This window comes from Ambystoma mexicanum, chromosome 6p, assembly GCF_040938575.1.
Source record: "Ambystoma mexicanum isolate Mex_15411 chromosome 6p, UKY_AmexF1_1, whole genome shotgun sequence".
Lineage (NCBI taxonomy): Eukaryota > Metazoa > Chordata > Amphibia > Caudata > Ambystomatidae > Ambystoma > Ambystoma mexicanum.
Window position 1 is genome coordinate 1,050,325,087 of NC_090935.1, and position 23,677 is coordinate 1,050,348,763.

A 23,677-nucleotide genomic window follows, 5' to 3' on the forward strand; every position below is an offset into this window, starting at 1 on the left:
AAGCTGGGAATAATGTCCTTAAATTCAGGAACTGTGTGAAGACTGTTTTTCCATTTGGCACAGGGAGAAGAAATCTCATTTGGACATGCAGACCAGCTTCATACCCCCTGGCCATGACATGACTGTCTTCGCCTAGAACATTGCGGCTCATAACCAGTCATGACTGTCCTGAGGAACCTCTACATTCCTCTGTCTACCAATGGCCTCTCCTCCTTTCTGAGGTGAACAATGTGCACCGTTCTAGTGCTAGACAAATCCCAGGATAATATGCCAGGCATTAAAAACCCTCCCAGCATGACAGGCGGAATATTTCAAGTGATGCGCGAGAAATGGATAGGAGGGGAGGGCGCTGTGTGTCACTAGCTAGCTCCGAGTTGTAGTGAATGTGGTCTAGCAGTTCATTTGCTGATCACGCAGGTGCAGGTTTTAATACAGGCTTCAGCACTTGACCAAAAGGTTCTGGCAATTCTGAACAAATCACTTAATAGAAAAAGTAGCTGTATCGTTTGCGGTCTAGTGTTTTCCTAATTTGAGGTTTCTCGTCAGATTCTGGTTTCAGCCGGGCTCGATACACCGCACTATTGTGTTCTGCGCAACATGTGTAAGGTGAACCAGCTACAATTCATGTTTTCTGTTGGTACTCTGCTGATACTTGGTGCAAGGTTTGTGCTATATCGAAAAAGGTCAAACGTAATTGTGCGCATATGTTGTTGGTTCCATGTTCAATCTTTCAAACCTTTGCTGTTTTCAGAATATTGAGTTAATTTTGCCATTGTTAAGATTCTCAATAATCTACTAGTTTAGTTTTGTATTTGCTTGAACTGATAACACCAGTTATTAGTAAAAGCATATCATTGTCAAATGTGCGTTTTTAAGCTTTCCCGTGTTCTTTCCCATTTAGAATGACCACGGAGGGCTAAGAACGCTGCAGAAAAAATGGACTTCTTTCCTCAAAGCCAAATTGATTTGCAGTGTGCCTGAGAAGAATCTAGTGTTTAATGTGGTCAACGATGTGTTTATCCTCAAGCCTCCGCGACCCGCAGAGCCAGTGATATATGGGGTCTTCACTTATCAGCTGTGAGTGCCACTGTCCGTTCCCACACACACATTGTGCTTTCTGGCTATTTGTGTATAGCATTCACGTCGTCTCTCTATTTTCAATCCTGTAGGAACAATGTGGTTCTGTCAGCAGTGTGTGCATACAACATCTCCACAGTGGAAGACGTTTTTGCCAAAGGAAAGTACATGCACAGCACCACAGTTGAGCAGTCGCATACAAAGTGGGTGCAGTACAATGGAGACATTCCTTCGCCTCGACCTGGAGCAGTAAGTTGGTCAGAACGAAAAAGCTAAGAAATCTGCTTCTGCTGTGCAGATTATCCTCCTGTCAACAAAAATGGCATTGAAGGCTTTCTGGGGTAGAAAGGAGGGGCGGTGGGGGCACATTGTTGGAGTGAGAGAGACGTTTTTTTCCATTGGCAATGATGTCCTTGCACCCAAAGAACTCCTCGTATGACTGATCTGGTCTTTCTTGCATTTTTTGATGCACCCATGCTAAACTGGATGGACAGAAACACGTTGGGTTACATTTTCTTCAGGTTCCTGTTAACCCATTATCTCACTGTAGGTCCTTGGTGCCTGCCTCCACCTTGTGTACAGTGCTGGCAAAAGTGGTTAAATGTCTTTGATGGTTGCTGTCCTACTGGGCACTGGTCTCCAATCCCATTCCTTCCCTTTGTAATATGAGGTCAGTGGCCTGAAACAATCGTCCTTATTTATATTCAAGGCTTCACATGCTCTTTGATAGCCTCTCATGAAAATCTGCTTTTCTGCAAACCCCTGCACCTCCATATTAACTTTACCCCCTGGAAATGCACTCCTGGAAGTATTAGTCATGCAGTTCAGTGCTCGTGAACCTAGTTCTAGTTTAGATCTATTTCTTCAAAATCACGGAACTGTGCATTTGAAGGCAGGTAGTATTCTAAGTCATTTCAGTTTTTTCCCACAACAGAAATGTGGTGTTCTGCTCCTTTTAATGGCTGCATCGTCTCCAGTGTTTTCTGCATTTTTCATTTGCTTCGGCTTGCTTGATTTGCCACAGAAGTGCTTCAATGAGTGGTTAAGAGAAAATATGGAATGGGAGTCGGGGCGTCTTAAAGAGCACATCCGAATAAAGATGAGTTAGTGATCTATTTTCATTGAAACGGCCTTCAATAGAAAAACACAGTGAGCACTAATTTTCCTTCTGGAAGATTTGTTAGGGAGCAGCCTTTAGTTGCTGGATTTTGTGATTTGTGAATTTTGCAGGCATTGGGAATGATGTAGAATAACAAGATCATTCCTGACCTACACTGATCCTGCGTCACACAGCCATCAACCATCGATCCCTTTTGGAAGATCGATATACATCTTTGGCTGTCTGATCCAGAAGAAATGAACATCAAGTGCTACATTTATTTATGTGGACTGTGAAAGATTGCTCTGCAATATGTGGTGCTAATATTTTATCTATAGCTCTTCACTTCATTGTTGTAGTTTTGAACTTATCTAAATAGCATGTTACCATTAGCCAACTCAGCGGTCCACATGTGATTAACATTGGGAGATGGAAGGCCCTGCTTACTTTCTAATCCGTCACCTGCAAATGACATACTATCAGGGATGCATGACCGTTGCAGAAGTAGCAAATAACCACTCTCACAACCTGAGGTTTTGAGAATGATGGATAGTAACACCAGCCACCACAGCCTCCAGCAGAGAAGAGTTCTCGGGTACTTGAACGAATGGGGAGGGTGTGCTGGGCTCAATTGAAAGACGGTCAGGTTATTGTTTTATTAATTGGATAGGTAAATGGTTTTCAGGGTAAACCTCAGCTCCCATTCTTTGACAAATTCCCCTTGGAGAACCAAAAAACAAAGTAAAGTACCCCTACAGAGCAAAGACACTGTTACTGCATAGCGGTGTCAGCCCCCATTGGCGTCAAGTCGTGTGAGGATGACATTACTTGGTGACCAAAACCTGGGCCGTCAGTGAATAATAGTCAGAAAACAGTTTACATTTTTGGAAACGCAGATCAGAGCTTATTGGAGCATACAATACAAAGGGGGGCAGTCCCAGCCCTAAAGCACCATGGTTCATGACCATCTATACCACAAAACGGCTAGCCCCCAAAAAGTGGGGCAAAACTTCTGACTGTTCCGGTGTCCCCTTGCCGCCTTTATGCATGTCGCAAGGCACCGGACATCCATGCCAGATTGGTGCACAGAGTGCTTATCCCTCGGGCCACTGCACATGAAGGTGAGGAGTCTCCAGTGTCCAAAGGGATCCAATGCCCGCCATTCTGACTTTGGCTCGGGTACGGCCATCGGGTAACCGCCCACTGTTCAAGCCGTGGCAAACTCCTCCCCGGCTAGGACTGCCCCTAACTCCCTAACTCTGCCTGTGACAGAAATGGAACAATTAGTAAAAAATTAAAGGCGGGATTTCACACAATTCCCTTCACACCCACTTACACCTTGATCTCTGCTGAAAATGTAAAAATGAATACAAATTGAAACATGCAAGCATTTCTAAAACTTTTCCCTGACGCACACCCCTGTCTGTGCTACAAATTGAAACAACTATACCCCATGAAACCCAAAGCTTAAAACACTGTCCTTTACACGTATTTACACCTCGATGTCCGCTGAAAACGAAAAGTAATCAAATTGAAGGCCGAAACTACTTTTAAACCTTTTCCTTATTCACACCCTACACTCCGCTGAAGAATTGAAATTTGTACGGCATGAAGCAAGCAATTTAACCCACTTTCCTTCGCTCTTACTTGCCCTCGATCTCTTCTGAAAATGTAAAATTAATACCAATTGAAGTAAGCAATCATTAGAAACCCTTTTCCTTTACCCCCATTGGCACATCGCTTTCTGGTTAAACATTGACCAATTACTGCCCGATAAAGCAAGCCAACCCTTGAAACTATTTTCACACTGCCACTTACCCCGATCCTCCGTTCAACCTATATTCCACCTTCACTGTCTATTCCTACCTAGATACTCACACCCTAGTTCAACCACACTGTGCTCCCCAACCTACCATTGGGTGCGGGTTGGTGGGTAATTCGATGGAGGAGGACTGAAAAAGGCCCTGCTTCAGTCCTCCTCTGTATTTGTAGGCAGTCCCCAGGGCTGGCCGGAAATGCCCGCCCTAGGGACGCCTGCCCCCCTTTGGGAGTAGCTGATGGGGAAGTGGCCTGCCTGGCCATGAGGGGAGGGGGGGGCTGCCAGAGGGGCGCCTACGCTCTTTTGGACGTCCCTCGAGCGCCCCCTGGAGGGGCTGGAACATCCCCGAAGACAATTTTTGTGGCCAGAAATAATCAAATCTGTAGCACTGTATGTCAACATATATGTCTCAAGGAAAATCTGATCATCCCAAACCAGCAGGCCATCTGATACCACTTTCGACACTACATGTATTCTGACATCAATGGGCTTTGTGGTACAATTGCCAAACAACAAGGGTTCTAATACCTTGTTAGTAGTAGTGGACCACCTTACAACATGTCTAATGTTATTCCTAGTAAAGTGATTCCTTTGGCCAGTCATTAATCTGCTTTGTTTGTTAAAAATATGATATGCTTACATGGAGTCCCTCAAGTGTTTGTCCGGGATTGAGGTCCACAATTCACATACAGATTTTGAAATGCATTTTTGTGACATTTTGCAGATGGACATAAAGCTATCACCGCATTCCATCTGCGCACACATGGTCAAACAGGAAAAGTAAACCAGTATCTTAAGAAGAACCTATGCTCCATGATGCAGCCAGATCATATCTAGGAGTAGTGCACTTGGTTTGCGAAATTACTCTATAATAGTTGGAGTCGTAGTTCTACCCAAGTGATTACATTTTTGCGTACAGGGTCTCTAGAGTGAAGCCTGTCCGTATCAATGCTCCGTCCCTTGCTGTCAGACAATTCACAAGTTTACATGTGGATGTGCTGAGCTGTGTCATGGTAGGTGCCCTCGCTGTGTGTAAGGCTGATTATCTCTGCTAGTCTTGCATTTCCAGAATAAAAAGAGCAGGTGAGCAGTGGAAGATGCTCCCACTTCAACTAGTTTTGCAGAAGAACGTGCAAAATGGCATAGGTGTGGCTGCCTGAAATGGGAATGTACCACATAAAATGGCTTCCTGATTCTCGTGCGCTGAACGACATGCTGGTGCTTGTAGTAACAGCTGTCATATGCATTTCAGTCAATGTTTTTTGGGCTTGGGACTCTGTTTTACCATAGCCCTCACAGCATGCCAGCATGCTACTCCAGTGTTCTGAGTTCCTTGGGAAATAACTCCTAATGGCAATTCTTTTTTCCATCTGTTTGCCCATGGCTGTCCTGTACATTCGAGCAGACATGCCTTGACATACAGATCTCAACAGCAAATGCTAGGCTCAGTATGATCTTTTCATAGCAGCATTGTTGTTTTGGCCCAGTCATCCATAGGGTGGCTGTGCTTTATTCACCCGCAAAGATCTGCAATATTCCTTGCACCATATGATCGTGATTGGCATTGACCCAGTTTGTCAGCATAGGACTAAAATACTAATACAGTGATTTGAACTAGCTAAGCAAAGGCTATGAACAGTTGTCGTAAAGGGCCTGGTCCATGCAAAATGCCAGACGACATTTCTGGTGGGGGTTGAGCGGGAGATTCCCATGGCACCATTCAGAACTATCTGCTGAGCATGAAAAAGGCCTGATGCAATTTGACATTTTGGCCACTGACTATCTAAACTCGTCCATACTTATGAAAGATGGTAACCACCGATTTTGAGGTATGGTTTGATGGATGCTGTTCAAGTCAGCTTTTACAATTTTCAGTCTACTGGTACTACTTTTATGAACCCTCGCTCACCCTTTACATTACCATTTGCACCGTGAAGTGCTCATTTTTCACTGGCAGGTCCTTCATCTGTTCAATTGTTGTCATGCAGATGTCTGGTGGATGATGCATTAGAAAATCTGATAAGGACTTCCAGAATGGCAGCGACGTACTAGCAGTGAGGCTCCCAAGCTCCCAACCCGACGAGAACCTGCTCCATGGAAAAGCCCTCAGCGGACTTCAACTATCCAAGATTTTGTCGGCGGAGCACAGGGGGAATGAGGGAGCCAGTTTGGGAGAAATATATAGAGGTGGCCCCGCAGAGCGCGGGGTGTCCTGCCCGGAACTCCATCATCTGCAGCAAGGAGTCAGACCAGGGCGGCCGCGCAACTGGACGAAGCCCGCTGGAAGCACTGCACCACTGAACACTGAGAGGGATTGACGGCCTTGGACATTGCCAGCCATCGGTGGTCACGATCAGGAGTAGGCGCCACCTAACACCAATCGCTGCGGAGAGGGAGCCTCCGACCTGGCGTCCTCCCTCGAAAAGAACCCCGCTGCGGGCTCCCAACTGTGGCCCCGGAACGAACTACATTCAGCAACACCGGTATTCCCGACCCACCGGGAGGAAGGCAGCATCCACCACCTCCATCTTTCCTGCCTTCTGGACATCCGGATCGGCAGAATCGGAGACCAGACGAGAGAATGGGCACCATCCAGATGCTCGTCTGGCGACCTGAACCCCACAACAGGAGGGCCAGCAACCGTGGCCAAGCCATCAGCATGGATTCCGGCGTCAGGTTCGGCCCGCATGATCCTAAGGTGAGATGCTGTCGTCCCGACCGACCTCCCCCCAGACGCAAGGGCACTTTCCCCCCAAAAGAGCTCCCGCGAGCCCACGCACCCTTTAGAGGCAGGGTGCTCAACCACACGCAGTCTGCCAGCGGTCGCAGGGGATCAGGACCCCTATTCGGGCAGCAGGATTTGGCCTTCCCTCCCAAGAGTTCACACCGCCCTGCCCAGCAGGGACAGAGGGTTCCGATTGCCTGGCACTCCGCCACACCCCGGGATAACTTCAATAACAGAGGCTCCACAATACGCCGCTTGGCTCCTCACCGCCCCTCTGAGGGACCCACCCAAGGAGCATCTGACTGCCATTCCAGCAGGAAATAGGGAAGGGGGAACCCCAGTGGGAAGGCCCCCACAGCCAGGCACCCAACCCCTAACCAAGCAGTTTGCAGTTAACGGGCCGAAGATCCCTTCCCCCACCCCCCTATAAGGTGAGCCTCGGGGGCCCAAGGGAATCCAGGCTGGTACCCAGATCCGCCAGCGGAGACTTAGAAGCCCTTACTGTGCAGTGAGGGCCAGAACAGCAACCATACCGGACGACAATCAAGCCAAACTTACGCTGCCCAAGAGGGTGGACCCTTCTCCCTCAGCTTGGAACATTAGGAGACCACAAAACTCTGAATTACTGAGTCACGAGGACACGGCAGAGGGGAAGGGGGTCACGCTTCAACCCTAAGGGACGGCTGCAACACGGAGGAAGTTTGCCACTGGGTCAAGAATCTGAACAATCGACAGATCTATGCCTCACGCATAGATTTACATGAACTGGAGCAAGTCCGAACCACGCCACAACTATGAATCAGACCCTGGTAAACTGGGTCCCTACCTTACTCACAGGCTCTCCCTGCCAATTCACAACTGGTATGTCGAGAAACAGAATGAAAGAACTGCCTCCACCACCAAAAAACAGCAAGAGGGGCCACTAACAAAAATGTGGTCCCAGGAGGCTGACCAGACAGCAGTTCACAGTACAGGCGAGTGGCCCACCGACTCGGCTGTGGCCGATGCACAGGAGGACCAGGACAGACCGGTGACCCACGCCTCACTGAAACAATTCCTAGGCGAAATGGTGGACAAAATAACGGCCACAGGCCAGAAGCAAATGGACACTCTGAGGGAGGATCTGGCGGAGGGGATTCAGGAAATAAAAAGAGACATTAATAAGATAGAGGAGAGAGTGGATACAAATGAGCACGCCATCCAGGACCTGACTGAAGACTCAATTAAAGTGAAAGTGCTCTTGGAAACGCATGCAGTGGCTACTCAGAACTTAGAAATACAGGTCGAAGACCTAGAAAATAGGTACAGGAGATCAAACATAAGAATCAAGTCCCTACCAGAGGAGACACAAGACCTAGACCTCACACAAATACTCAAGTCCATTTTTAGCGACCTCCTGGGCGCGGACATGGATACGAACATGGAAAACCTGTTCGATAGAGTGGGCCCGCGCAGGATGGAACCCGAAGCGAGACCAAGAGACGTTGTAGTGGCATTTCACGAATATGCGGTCAAAGAACGAATATTAGCCAGAGCCAGAAAAGCAGACCACATAACATACAATGGAGCCAAAATCTTTCTGTACCAAGACTTGTCACAGATAACCCTCGTCAAAAGGAAGCAGATTGGCACTGTGCTCTCCTATCTAAGAGCCCAACAGATCCGATGTAGATGGATGCACCCATTTGGCCTTAGTTGCAATTGGTAGGGCAAGCGGCATAAAGTAACGACTTGCGACCAAGGAACAACCCTGCTGGGCATTGAGGAACCACCAGCGACAACTTCCTCCTCCTCGACTAGCTATCCAAATGGCCGGAAACCATGGGAATGGTCAACGGTGAGATCTAAAAGATCAAGGAAGGGGGGGGGATCCAACCCACGTCCAAATACACTCCGGTGGGAAAAGGATCAGATCATCCAGAACCACTCTCGGACAGCACCAACTAAGTCTCCAACCCGAGAACACAAGTCGTCAGGACGGCGCATCTGGGGAGGGCGCACACTTTGGCAAGATAAGTGTGGGGCTACAAAGTAGATGGACACTTAAAGGAGCCAGAACGGGGATAGGGGTGGAGGGGGCTTGGAATGGGATGGGAGAATCCTGCGTGGGGTGATTCTGGGTTTATCTTAGCGCTCAGCTCTCGTGAAACCGATACGATAGGGGCTGATTGCCAGCAGAGTGTGCCCAGGAGGTGCAGGGCAACAGGGGGAAGGGGGGGAGAGAGAGGGGAGGATCAGGGAACAAATGGGAAAAGTGGCGAATCTCATGACGGGCACACCAACGGATCCAGGGGGACTCAGGGGGGATCCTACTCAAGGGAACATTCAGCCTAAACAAAATGATATTTAGATGGCTAGTATAGACCGATTGAACGTGAATGGGCTAAACTCTCCTGTGAAGAGGAAGAAAGTAGAGAGATTCTTGAGGAGAGAGCAACCACATATAGCTACCCTGCAGGAAACCCACATCTAGACCTCAGACAAACACAGAATTAGGATCTGGGGATACTCAAATAGCCCAGGCCACTCAACCGAATAAAAAAAGGGGGGAGTATTGATAGCATTAAAGGATGGGCTGGACTTAAAGATTAAGGGGGAAGAAAAAGATGTACGGGGAGACATAGCGCTGGCACTGGAAGGAAGAGGGTAGGCCTACACAGTGGCAGCCCTCTATGGGCCCAATGCAGGCCAGGATGCCTTCATACAGAAAGCTCTCACCTTCCTAGAGACATTCGCTAAATCACAAATAATACTGACAGGCGACCTCAACACAGCCTGGGATCCCACCAAAGATAGGTCCCCAATACCCCAGGGGCAAGTGGCTACCCCCTCCGGGGACCTAAAGCGGAAAATTCAAGACCTGGCATTGGTAGATGCATGGAGGGAAACACATGGGGACCCGGTGGGATACACCTTTTACTCGCATGCACATCGGTCACACTCAAGGATAGACTATATATGGATCTCCAGAGCTCTGCTTGGGAGGGCAGCAGACATAGCATTAGGTGCAATAACAGTGTCAGATCACGTCCCTCTGATCCTCTGTCGGCGAAATAGAGGAAGAAATGGAGGCATACGTAGCTAATAACCGGGTGGAGGATACTTCTCCAGAAATTTGGTGGGACACACTAAACGCAACGGTAAGGGGGAAATTGATTGCATTAAAGGTTAGAAGAGAACGGGAACTGAGAGCAGAAGAAGCTGAGCTAGAGAACAAACTCAAAGATCTAATGCCAAAGCTGAGGCAAACCCAGACGCCGGCAACGAAAAGAGAGTATAGGGCGATCCAAGAGCAACTCGAGTTTATCCAGACGAGGGGGGCGGAACGGAGTCTACTGCACCATATGCAGAATGTATTACATTAAAGCAAACAAGTCAGACCGAATGCTGGCCAGGATGCTGAGGAAGGAAGAGAATGACAAAAAAATCATGAAAATCATGGTAGAGGGAGGCCAGGTCAGCACTAACAATGAAGTCATAGAGAGCAAGTTTGTACAGTTCTACTCCAATCTATATAGCTCTGACAACCCAAAGCCCACAAGCTACAAAACCTATCTGAATAGAATTAAGCGGCAGCAAATCTCAAAGGGAGAAAGGGAAACACTGTAGGCGGAGATTACTAGGGACGAAGTTAGGACGGCAATAAATGCACTCCATATGAACAAATCACTGGGGCCAGACAGCTTTGTAGCAGAGTTCTATAAGATCCATAAAGAATTCTTAATTCCCCACCTCACAAACCTTTACAACAAAATAGGAGAAACGGCCACCCTGCCCAAATCAGTGGAGGAGGCGAAAGTAATACTGATCCATAAAAAAGGTAAAGATCCAGTGGAATGCGGCTCCTATAGCCCAATAGCTCTGATAAATGTTGATGTGAAAATCCAAGCAAAAATACTGGCATCTAGACTCGATCTATTACTCCCCCAGATAATCCAAACAGACCAATTAGGCTTTTTAAGGGGCAGGCAGACTTGGGACAATGTTAGGAGAATAACACATCTAATTGAGAAAGTACATGAGGCGGGGATCCCCGCTCTTCTCCTGTCACTTGACGCTGAAAAAGCGTTTGACAGGGTGGAATGGGGTTTCCTCTTTGCCGTCATGTCCAGGATGGGTTTCGGTCCCAAGTACCTGGCAAGGGTCAGAGCTAACTACCAGCACCCACTCCTCCGATTATCCATAAACGGGCAAGTATCCGAACCGGTGAAAATTGAGAGGGGCGCGAAACAAGGTTGCCCGTTGTCTCCTGTGCTGTACGCCTTACATCTAGAACCCTTTCTGCAAGCCATAAGAAAGAATAAAGACATTGCAGGGATACCGTTCGGGGGATGCCCCACAAGGTCGCCGCATTTGCGGACGACATGCTCTTGACACTGACCAATCCCTGACTCCTCCCTAGCAATGGTAAATGAGGAGCTTGCCCACTTTGGGCTGGTGGCGGGATAAAAGTGAATATTAACAAGTCGGAAATCCTCAACCTTACCCTTCCAAGAACCCTTGAACAAGATCTCAAAAAAGCCCACCAGTGTAGATGGTCGGATAAAGCCATAACGTACCTAGGGATACAACTGGCCAAAACGGTGGATGGAATGTATCAAGAAATTATCCACCCCTGCTGCAGAAACTAAAAAACAAAATGATCGACTGGGGACCACTTACTATAACATGGATGGGGCGCATCAATGTATTAAAGATGGTGGTTTTGCTGCAACTGCTGTACTATTTTACAGCCCTCCCGATCTGTACTCCAGCAACCTTTTTCAAATCCCTCCATAAAACTACAAAAACTTTGTGTGGAATAGAAAATCCCTGAGGATATTGGTGAAAATTATGACAACACCTACCTTCCGGGGCTTAGGGGAACCAGATTTTAGAGGTTACTACATTGCTGCCCAAACAAGAGTTGTCAGGGCATGGCTTAAGGACGATAGGGGGAAACTATGGAGACCAGTGGACAGGGCGGTGGCGGGGGGCATCCCTGGAGGGAATCCTGTGGAAACCTCGTATAGACAGGCTGGCTCAAATGTACCGCAGTCAAGTGCTCTCGATAGTCTGAGACGCATGGGACCATACCGTGGAAAAGGCGCTTATCACAATTTACCCATCCCTGTGCACACCTCTCTTTGAAACCCCACAATTCACTCCAGGCTACAGGACACTCACCTTCGAGACATTGCAACAGGGGGGCTGCCACAGGTGTGAAATATGCTAGCGGGAGGCCAAGTTAAACAGTTCGAGCATGTAAAACTGACTTCAACCTAGGGGAAGAGCAGAGATTAGGCACTGGCTCTCACATCCAAGCATGAAGCAAGCGGGGATCAGATACCGAATGCCTTTTGAGAAGTACCTAAATACTAACCCCGGGCACAGGAAAGTAGTCACATCTATATATAAACATATCAAAGAAGGCATGAACCCCCCCAATAGAGCGTCCATGCGGAAATGGGAACTTGAAACAGGAAGCACAATACACGAGTTTGAGTGCAACCGACTGGGTGTACAGATCCCCAAACTAACAAGGTCCTTCCAAATCAGAGGGATATGGCTTAAGTTAATGCTCCAGTGGCACCTGACCCACCCCGGTCAGGCTCCACAGGATGTAGCCGGGGTCATCACGACTCTGCTGGAGGGGATGCAGAGGGGAGGGCTCCCGGAATCACATTTGGTGGAATTGCCCTAAGTTAGACACCTACTTGAGAGGAATACAAGAAGCAGTGGAGCAGGCCCTAGGAACCAAGTGGGGCGGAAATAGGGGTCTAGAAAGGATTGGCCTCAATGGTATATTGGCAAAAATTGCCTCCAAGTCAGGCCGCAAATTATACGTGATAATGATGATGGCAGCAGTCCTTGTCCTTGCCCGTAAATGGAAATCTAAAGAACCCCCGCAGGATCACGAATGGTTTGCAAAGATTTGGGCAATCGTTGCCATGGAGTGGCTCACGTACTCGATACAAGGTCAGCATTTAAAGTTCAGCGCGCACTGGTCTGGGTTGCTAATATACTTAAGGGATGGGGCGCGCCAAGCAGGGTGCCACAGATCGATGAGACTCTTGGGAATAACGGATCTACCGGGAGAAGAGACCCACTGATTCCCACACAAAGGGGGCACACCCAAGACTTCACAAAGACACATCAAAGTGATTTCATGGCCAAGGTAGGCCCGCCTTGACGAATAGTACCGGAAAAAGGATGGTTCCCGGAATGGGGGAGGGATGGCGGTGTGGTGGGAGGGTAACACAATCGACGGGGAAATCTGATGAATTGAACTGAAATATTTGGCAAACGTGTTTTCATAAAATGTCAATATTCCTGTCCCTAAACATTCTAATCAGGGTAATCACATAGGAGCCTGACCTATTACCACTGGCAAAGTACTTAGGCTCTACCAACCTAGAATAAGATGAAGGCTGGTAGATTGTCACCTGAAGGAAGTCTAATAGAAAGAACAATGGTTTTCACTGTAACAAAACCTTTTCCCATTGCTTAATATGCCTCTCTTCATTCAGTCTTACTCTGTGGATAAACATGTGAACCCTTCAAAAAGTCAGTAGAAGGTAGATCTTTATATAAGTGTATACAAAGTGAGTATCTAAAAGCAGGGAAAGAAAAGACAATCTGACTTTTGCCTGCATAATGATGTGCTTGAAAAGCAAAGGATAGAATTGAAGTAGCAGAGGAGTAGTGTATAGAGAAATTGAGTACCCAGTACTACATTTTGAGGACCTTTATAGTGCAGAGATTGAGACGGGTGTTGGAGCCTTTGCCTGAAACGGAAAATAAATCTGTGTCAGAAAGACTTGGCTGCCGGTCAAAGAAAGAGCTGATATATTATTGTTCAGTTTGTGTAGTGGTCGGAAGCAACGTTGGTCTTACTTCATTTAAAAGATAAGCATATATTCAATTTCCTTTTTGTCAAATCATCTAACTCATGATCCACTGGAAAGTTGCAAAGAGTACTAGAAACAAGTTAAACATGGTTGAGCTTGTGATGATGATCAGTTGAAAAAACTTAAAAGTAGGAGCAAGAGAACAAAGGGGTAAATGAACAAAGAAAAGGTGGACTGAAGGAAAGGGCAATAAAGAGAAAACATTTGAGAAACCGAGATCAAAATAGAGAAAGAAAGCAGCGAAATTAAACCGAATGAAATAGTGAGGAAAAAAGGATGAGCACAAGAGGGGGGAGAAGGAATTGAGAAAGATGGAGAAAGAAGGAAAAGGGGAAAATGGACTGAGAGAACGTAATGGAAGAAAATAGAAAGAAAAGAAGGGGTGAGGAAGAGGGAAAGGAAATATGAAAAAACGAAAGATCAAAGGAGAGAAAGACTAAGAGACAAAAAGAAACCAAAAGAGATTGAACAAACCAAAAAAAAGAAAGAGAAAGAAGTAAGAAAAATCGAATTAAGTAAAATGTAAAACAAATGTGAAGTGAAAGAATGAGATAAGGACATGGGAAGATGTACTTCGAAAGATTGAAAAAACTAAGGGTGAAAAGAGGGGGGATGGATGCAAAAAGGAATAAAAGGAGAGCATAATGCAAAAGAACGAAATGAGCAAAGAAGAAACTGGAAGGCTAGACAGGTGAAAAAGGAGCACATTTTCCATACTATTCCACAATTTCAGAATTGTATCTTTGCACTTCCATTTAAAAAAGGTTTCCTATTGTCAAGTCCATTATCGATACATTTTTTCAACAGGATTTCACATTCCTTGTCGTAGGTGTCCTGCAGTGACCAGTTGAATCTATTATTCATACTTTGGTAACAGGACCCCTGGCCGGGGAGAAGATGGCAGCCCCCAGAGCCAACTCGAAGGTTCATTTTTGGCACTATTTTTTAAACACTCCTTGACAAACCTGTGCTGTTCTCCAATATGTAAATAGTAATTACATTGATTTTTGTTTAAATAAAACAAATTACAATTCTCTTTAAAATGAAATATGCATATCCTCCCCACACTTGCATCTATTACTTTAAGAGCAAAATCAACTGCCCTTATGGCGCTTCTGCTCTCTAATATGCAGGACTGCATTGTAGTCTCTTCATTTACGAGCAAGGATTGTACAATGTTGTCTGACCCAAATATCTTTTGAGCATTGCCAAACCAGCAGGAGGAATCCTAGATTGACGGAGAGATTACTTGGAGGGTAAAGGTGCCCAATGTAAGAAAGGCATGGTATCAAACAGTGAAGACTGACACAAGTGATCACAGTTCAAGGGTGTTTATTAAACTTCAGTGGGTTGGTTGAGTGCCTATCTAACCTAAATCTAAGAATGGGAGCAAGCTACGGCCATCAAAGAATAACACAGGCCTAGTCGAGTCTCCCTCAAAATAAAAGGGCCTATACTAATAAACCTATTGCCAATCCTTACTTCTAAATACAAAAGGATGTGGGACAATGGTGTATGCAAAAAGAAAAGTGTTCAAGAAATAATATGTCAGGAACGTTGAGCATTTGGCTTCCCTTGCCCACGTTTTTAGCATGGGGCAAGGTGGCACGTTTGAGCTTTGCACACACTCTGGCTTCTCTGCCATGAGGATACAGTTCAAAGCATAGATATCAAAGCTTTCTGCCAAAGCCTCTTTTCCAGTTACTTTCTCTTACTGCAGAGGGCCTTTCGTAACAAACAAATCCCAAAGTTCCATTCATATCGGGATTTTCACATGCACAAGTTCTTGCTTCAGTATTCATCATGGGTCTCCCTTGTTCGAGCTCGGACCATGGATCTCCCTCGGATCCTCCTGATATGGATCTTCCTCGTTCGGGCTCAGAACCTCTTGATATAAAAGTCGAAGACTTTCGAATGTGCTATGGGGTTTGCTTAAACCATCACAGGACCACTTTGATTCACTTCACACAATATTCTTATCAATCTTCTACTTAAGTTTCTCTTGGCGGAATACCTTACAGAGACCTTCGATTGAGCACATTCACAGTGCCGGACGACTCTGTCAATGGTATTGTACCTTTCTTTCTCAAGTTCAAACATTCATCAGCAGTTTACCTTTACTCGCGTCTTTCATCACACGCGTTTAAAAAGGTTTGTTCCGGTGCTCGTTATACAATGTTGCAGCTTGCAACCTTGACTTCAACACAGATCGGTCTTGCATCGGTCTCCCCAACTCACCGGCTCTGTTGATCTCTATTGCGCTTTTTTGTTCTTTGAGCCAAGGACGATTCCACAGCAGCTGCTTCTCCTCCCCGTCTTGGTCAGTTACACGGGAGAGCCTTTGGTATCTCAGACAGGATTACCTGGATTACCAAAGGCTCTCAGACAGGAGAGCCTTTGGTAATCCATGCAGGATTCTTCAGTCTGGTTTCCTGGCATTATCTTCTGTCTCGAAGGTTTTTTGAAAGTAATGATTTTTTGCCGATAAAGGTCAAGGGTATTTCATTCTCTGCGAACACTTCTTGGTTTGCCATCTTTCTCCCCTCGTTCAGCTGCCGACTCAAAATTGTTGTTCTTTCGTGTGCTTTGCCTCGCTCGTATAGCACCTTTTATCCATGTGGGGAAGTTTAATGGAAGTCCGGTGTGAGTGATTGTCAGTAATTGCCTGACTTCGCCTGACCATATTAGCGGGGCATGTCGGATACATGGCTCGTGTGTGAGAGTCTGTTTTCTCCCAGAGCGAGTTGTCCCTGTTGAAGCGTTGTAGAAGGGAAAGGGGGAGGTAAAGTTCCTACGCATCCTACCTGGTAGGCTGGGGTAAAGGTGTTACAGGAGAAGGTTACCTCGTCTCGCCCTCCGATGTCACACTCCCTGAAAACACCTCACCCAAGTGATCCTTGCGCATTGGTCCACTCCCAGGAACTTCATCCAAAAGCGATGGCTGTGTCCTGGCCACCTGGGTGAGAGATCCCCGGGGACTAGCGGGTGAGGCACCTTGTGATTTCTCACACCACCCAAAAGGGACTACCAATAGTGTCCCATGCAAGGGACAGAGTAATTAAGCTAGGTAATTAGGAATTCTGCAAGATTTGGTTATTGTGGCGCTTCTGTTGTGATGGAACCGAATTAAGATGCAAATTCACAGCACCTACCCCCTGACTGAACACTTGAGTCAGTCCTTGAAATGGTCTGTTATAAGTAGAACCTGGGAGGAGGGGGACACATTAAGTGATTTATAGTCAGAGCGGGATAGTACATGTTTTGTTACTGTGCACTGCTGCCATTTGAATGGTCTTCAGGTGCACTACGTATGGCGCCTTCGCAAGCTCTGCTAAGAGAATTAGTCCTAAGAGTAGAGAGGAGTTAGGCAGGGATTTTATTTGGACAAGATTACCTCTAATGGCCCCATGTATCGAATGTGGCACCTGATTTAGTAGGGCAGCATTGTTGTTTTCTTCCTGTAAATGCCTCTGTGTCCGCCTGCTCATTTATAAAGATTCACACAAAGGGGAAATGCTGGGGTCAGTGAATTTCTGCACAATTCATGAAATTTACCCTACACATAGCTTTGCTTCTTAATTTAAACAGGAGCACCTTTCTAGTTGGGCAGTTGGTTTCCTAGATAAGGTTCACATCATTTTTTTTATTCAAGATCATTTTGCCAGGAACCTATTTTGGTATTTTGTTTCAGAGTGTGATGAGGAGTTGCATATCCTTTTCGGAATGTCATGTCCTTCTCTTGTTTGCTTCTTTACAGCCATCTTGGTGCCTTATAAAAAGCTGTCGGTAGGCACTGTGCAAATCAGTGTCCTGAATCCGCAATTTGATTGCTCTTTGACCCTGAAAGCTGTAGTGTAGATTTAAATATATGAACCTTGGAAATGCAATTTTATTAATTTTATCTTTATAGTTCATACCACACAACCAACCAACTCTCAGCAACTATAAATAAAATCTTTTTTAAAAAACTAGTTTATTTGGAAAAATCATCATGAGATGTACTGCTACTATCCAAAAACTCTCAGCCACTGTTCAGCATTATAGAAAGCATTCATTAAATCGACCTCTGCATGGCACACAGTGACCCTCTACTGAACTCAGAAAATACTAATTCTAATCTCAGGCAATGTTGCTCTTAAATCCCTCATTTTAGCAAGCATCTACATCACTGCTGGTGCCCTTAGTGTATCACCTCTTGTAAAATAATCTTAGTGTCACAATGGATTCCAATCTGTCTCTTGGCCCCCAGAATAGGGTGGTCGCGAAATAAGCATTTGGACGATTGAAAATTCCTTGGAATAATTTTTCCTTTCATATCTTTCCATGAAAAGCACAACCATTGTCACCATTTTTCTTTACTGGCCAGATTAGACTAAACAAATAGCCGTTACTTAGGTGGACCATAAGACTTCATAACTAGACCCCAGAGAGTACAAAATGCAGCTGCCCAAACTATCAAACATTCTGGATCGGAATTTCATAAGCACATCTTGTGGTATTTATCCATTTTCTGAACTTTAACATTGCTGTTTACATCTGTCTCCTAACCCTGCACAGTCTCTGTTCATAGAAAAAAGGCATGGGTGCTATTGTGCCATCTCCCAATCCAGAAAACCAGGTCTCACTTCACGAGCATATTCTAATTTCCCAGGACCCAGTGCACAGCAATACATTCTCCAGTGTCTTCCCTGGTTACACCCTCCCCATGCGACACTAGTCTCACACTTTAACTGCATCTCATGGTCTTAAGATGTATATATATTTTTCTTTTTTAATTAAAATGTGTATAGTTTGCATAAAAACTTTTACATTGCATTTCTCATCATTGAATAGTACATTCACTTTGTTTCATTAGAGTTTGTAGAATCATTCTTATTCACAGTTTTCATTTAGCATGATATGAGTCCAGAACTTCCAGAGGTCTATTGATCAGTGTCTCGGCTGTCATATAATTTTCATTAAGTAAATAAAGACAGGTTTCTTTCCATTTGATTTAGGTGGTGTCATATGATGATTTATTTGCTCGTTTGAATATGTTGTTTGCTGGGATGTCATCCGTGTTAATTAACTTTCTGTACATGTCTAGATGCTTCCAGTTTATGATAGAATCAAGCGACTGAAGTGCAAGTTCATGTCGTATTCTGGGCATCGGGAATCACAGAGCCAATGATAAAACCTTGCGCCAAAATATGCCTTCCACCAAAGACCATATAGCTCGAGGGATGTTGAGTAAGGCCTCGGCTCTGTTCACTAGAATTGGAACGGCTTTCTGTCTGTAAAATGCGATGACCGGTATCATCGAGTATTGCCCGTACCTCATGTAGATGATCAGACCTTGTCGGGCCAATGTACAGGCTTTGTTATTCAGCTGAGTAGACCAGTTCGACTCAATGTTGGAGTGGTTGAGCTAGATACCATGCTAGTTGATTTCTTTCCCACCTCCAATGATATGATTCCCAACTAATTACTGTTATTCACATGCCAAGTCATCCTTTGCTTGTGTTCACCTCTTGGCAAGAGGTTACTGTTAATTTATTCTGCGTTATAGATGTTCTGGCAACCAACAATGGCTTTTATTTACTTTGATTCTTCAATGATTGAGTTTACCTCTTCCTATTTGGAATGCTTTAGTTATTTTTTCTTTTAACTAAACATGCCTAGGCTGCTTCTTTATGCTTTCTACCGTGGAACTCAAAATCTCTTTTCAATTGATATGGATGAGTCTTCATGAGAATACTTTCACTGCAATTTCATTAGCACTTCCACTTTGACTAGAGTGTCCTAAGTTTATGACCAAAGGGTTTATGAGGGTACTTTCTCCATGTGCACCGCTTCAACGCCCCTAGTTAAAGTGAACATAGGCCCCATGTTCCAGGAGAGCAAGGATTAGTTTAGTTTAATTGTATTGGTTACATGAAATTATCACAACATGAAACTCTGATCGCCATACATTGATCAATCACTTTCATTCTTCATCTACATATCAAGCATGCTTGATGCTTAAATTCACACCTCACCTAGTAGCCAAGCTGGTTTTACACTTGGAAGAGTGAGATCTTGTCTGCTCCATCTCCTTCTCCTCCTTTTCTGTTCTCCAGCATTGAACTGTACATTGTTATCTACTGGCTCTGATACCTCTATCAGTTGACTCGACACTACCGGACTTCCTTCCGGCTGTATCGGAAAGAAATTCAATCTGTTTAAATGGTGTTTGATTCCACACTTTACTGGCACCCTTTAGCACATTTCAAGGCCATTGTGCATCCATGTTCTGATTAAAGCTAGTATTACACTGGTACGGCTCTAGATACTGCTTGCATGAAAGTGTTTCCATCATTGGCATTTTTCTCCATCTTTCCTGGGTAAACTTCCACTTTTGCCTTTACATGCATCCTGCATCATCACATTCCACTTCTGTGTTTGGCCCTTTATGCTTGATGTCTGTTCACCTTTGTTGTTTCTCCCATTCTCCTGCCTCAACTAATCCCCTTTTCCTTTCACCACACAGACCATGGTCTGGTTCCTACCCTGAATTACGTCACCTGTGCACACACAAACGACACAGCACTATAATGTCACTATGTTGGTGATGTGAACAGAATAAGAGACTCCTAGCCATGACCTCATTAGAAATTAGAAAAGGTGTCCGAATCGGACACAAAGCAAGACCCTTGTTAGCATCAGGACCAAGCATTCCTGGCCTTTCCCATTACTGCTGGATGTTCACAACATGCTGCAATAGCCACTGGAAAGATGTTACTGCTAGCTTTAGCAGCAGGAGCAGAGTGAATACCCCATGACCCATCTTTTTACACCCCTCTTATGCACACTTTACTACCTCTTCTGAAACTGCCATCACCCTTCAAACGAGGCAAACCGGTGACGTATGCTGGAGCTGCAGTGAAAAGTAGAACAATTAAACATTTTTACTGGACAACTCACTAACTGTAGTGCTTGGTTTGAGTTTAGAAATTGGCTAACAATATTATGATTACCCATTTCCTGGCACTAAATCCATTCTTTTAAACACTTGATAAAATGACATGTCCTTTATGCACCCTCTTGAATGTCCTTTCCTAAAGCCTGTGGTTGGAGAGACATTAAACCAGATGTTCACTTTGGTGTGGATTATCTCCTCCTCCTGCACCCTCCTCTCATGGCCTTTTTTGTTCTATACTTGTGTGTTGGGGAAGGTGGTTTTATGGAAATTGGTGGTGGGATAGGTTATGTAGAGATGAGTTTTAAGTCCCGATTACTGAGCTACCCATTGCCTAGCTCTTTAAAGTAGGTGTTTCTCATTTGCTGTGACACTGAAGGAACAATTCACATCCCCTAAAGTATTTCCTCTCATGTAGCAGAAATTAAAAACTAACATAAGGATGATCAGGCGGCGGGAGGAAAATGGGGCAGCTTGATTTAAGAAAAGCAACCATGGTATTGGATTTTCCTGTAATTCATGTGGCTAGAGTACTGGAAGAACATGCCTATTTTTTTTTTGTTTTTATTACAGTGCATAACTAGCCAAGCCAAGGCATTGAACTACAATACCTCCCTGGATTTACCAGACAAAACTCTTCAGTTTGTGAAAGACCACCCTCTGATGAATGACTTGGTGATGCCAATAGGAAACCGACCCAAATTGATGAAGCAGAATGTGAAATACACTCAAATTGTGGTTGATAGGGTGAAAGCCCTTGATCATAATGTGTATGATGTCATGTTTATCAGCACAGGTAAGAGCCGTGATGGTGTTCTTTCTCTTTCCTTCACTCTGTGTTTCATTCACACTCTACAGCCCAACAAAGAATTGCTTCATTTAGAAAGGACATGCTCTTTTGGCTGACTGTGTACCCACTGAGAAGGCACCCTCCCATACACTGCATCTGTAGTACAAGTGATAATTGCTTTAGACACTACATTGTTTCTTTGCATTTCTTGTGCAGAGCCTGATGAACGAGGGCAGCAGCACAGCATAGAGTTGAAATGTTTTCATAAAAATCACAATGCAAAAGTGATGTGTCTAGCAAAGAGTATTCATCCGATATGTTATACAATAGACCAGGCACAGCATACTAAACATGCTTTGGCATTTCATCTGTTCTCTGTGGAATGTAATTCAGCAAAATTGCTATTTTCCTCCTGAATGCCCACTCTAAGATACAGGGCATGGTTTTACTGAGACAACATTGTGAATAAAGGTGGCAGGTTGGAGGGCTCAGAGAAGTGGCTGACAATCAAGCAGTGCTTCCTATTCAATCTGATAAGTTACACGGACCTCATCTGGGAAGCCCAATATTTTTCTTGACTGGATCCAGCATACAGTCCAAATACTTTTATTTAGGCAACACTGCAGTTGTGCCCTTTTGGGCTTGTGGGATGGTTGGCACTTTGCACATGAAGTGCGGCAGAGTTGCGGTTTGCCCCCTGATCCATCAATCTGACCGTAAAGAGCAGACTTTTCCTGTATGGCGTGGTCTACAGGCCCGCCAGATTGTTGGAGAGCGATTTCTGTGTTTTGTGCAGACGAGACACTGTTGCTGGCCATGACAGCATGGGCTGTGAGACGATTTTTGAGACATTCTGCCTGGTCACATTGGGGGTCATAATAGTGCACCATTGTAAGTCTTTTACTGCTAAGACTTATAGTTAGAATGATTTGTAGAGCTTTTTGTTGCGTATGTGCCTTGTGCTGCACATAATATATACATTCCTGTAACCTACTTGGGGGTCCATCAGTCACCTTGTTGATCATTATGAGAGGCAATACTAAAGTTTAAGTAGTCGGAGGACAGGTTGCATCTATTCCTTGCTATTCTGATAAGGTTGTGGCTTAATGGGCATGTTGACTTTTTCCATTACACCGTAGCTGAAGTAGTCGACATGAAGAAAGTTTAGCTCATTTTTGTCGTAAGCTTTGTGACGTGTTGGGTGACTTGTGGCTGATGGAGTCATATTTCAAACATTACCAGCTGGGCATGATGGACATTATTAAAGCTCATGGCTCCTCACCTAGGAGCTTCTTCAAGCAGAAGAATTCCCACAGCATTGAGATATTTCACCCCACTCCCGCCCTCGGGTACACTTAAGTTTCAGGTAGGCCAACTTTAGCATTTAAAGTTGGGGCTGTGTAGAAGATAAATCCTGAATGCCCTTCTCCTGTGAGAAGGCAATTTACGCACCCATGCAGTTGAAAAAAGGCCTGCTGAGCACCACAACTAAAGGATGATGTACAAGATTAGTGAAATAGGCTCTTTGGGAGATCATGTTAACCGAGGAGCCAGCAGTGGTTCTCACTGTTTCACAATACTTGAACAGGGCCAGAAAGCATTGGGGCAGCGTGGTATTTTCATTATGGGGAGGAGAAAGAGCCGTATATTTCCACTTTGTCCTTGGTATCTCTGAACTGATGTAATTTGTCTGGGTTATTTGCTGGTCTCCCCTCATCTATGCTGTATTTGTTGCAGAGTGAGGATTAGAAAGTTGACAAAATAGAAATAATGCAAATGGGGGTCTTATCAAATGCATTGTATTGGGGTCTCAAATAATGCTGTCCCCCAACCTGGTCTGTCATAATTAGTTGATAGGATTCGGTATAGGCCCTGACTCCCACTTGATATGACATGATAATATATTTGTATCGCGCTCATACACAAGTGTTTCAGAGGGCGACGAGGCAAGGGAGGGGAACACGGGAGGACAAAAACACCGATCTTACTATGCCCAGTGACATTGAGAACACGCAAGTTCAGGAGAGCGGGAAGGGGGAAAGTGCAAGGGAGAAGAGGAAAGTGCTGAGCAACAACAAAAGGTAGTGTAGCCAGCAAGGTGTCAAGTGCAGGATAAAAGCACCGACAAGGGGCGGCTGATAATTGCCGTTAAGGGGACTGTAGGGTTACAGATACAGACCCAAGTGCAAGGGTTGCTGGGAGGCAGTGCGGGTGTGAGGCTGGGTGGGCATGGACCTGGGTCCGAAATCAGAGGGTAATCCAGGTTCGCGGTGCCGAAGCAGACAGATAAGCAGAGCAGAGGAAGAGTGAAGGCTGAAGCAAAGAGGAAGGTCTTGAGGT

General features: G+C 45.3%; 1 protein-coding gene across 7 annotated transcripts in view; it reads left to right on the plus strand.

Annotated features, from left to right (window-relative positions):
- SEMA4D (semaphorin 4D) overlaps nucleotides 1-23,677 on the plus strand; it is a 974,222-nt gene that overhangs the window by 632,571 nt on the left and 317,974 nt on the right. For all 7 annotated transcript variants that reach the window (XR_011280337.1, XM_069625652.1, XM_069625653.1 and 4 more), the window contains 3 exons: nucleotides 902-1,077; nucleotides 1,170-1,326; nucleotides 21,121-21,343. Coding sequence is in view for 6 of the 7 variants with exons in the window: in XM_069625652.1 (XP_069481753.1) it covers nucleotides 902-1,077; nucleotides 1,170-1,326; nucleotides 21,121-21,343 (556 nt within the window). In the remaining variant the exon portion in view is untranslated. The remainder of the gene's footprint in view (nucleotides 1-901; nucleotides 1,078-1,169; nucleotides 1,327-21,120; nucleotides 21,344-23,677) is intronic.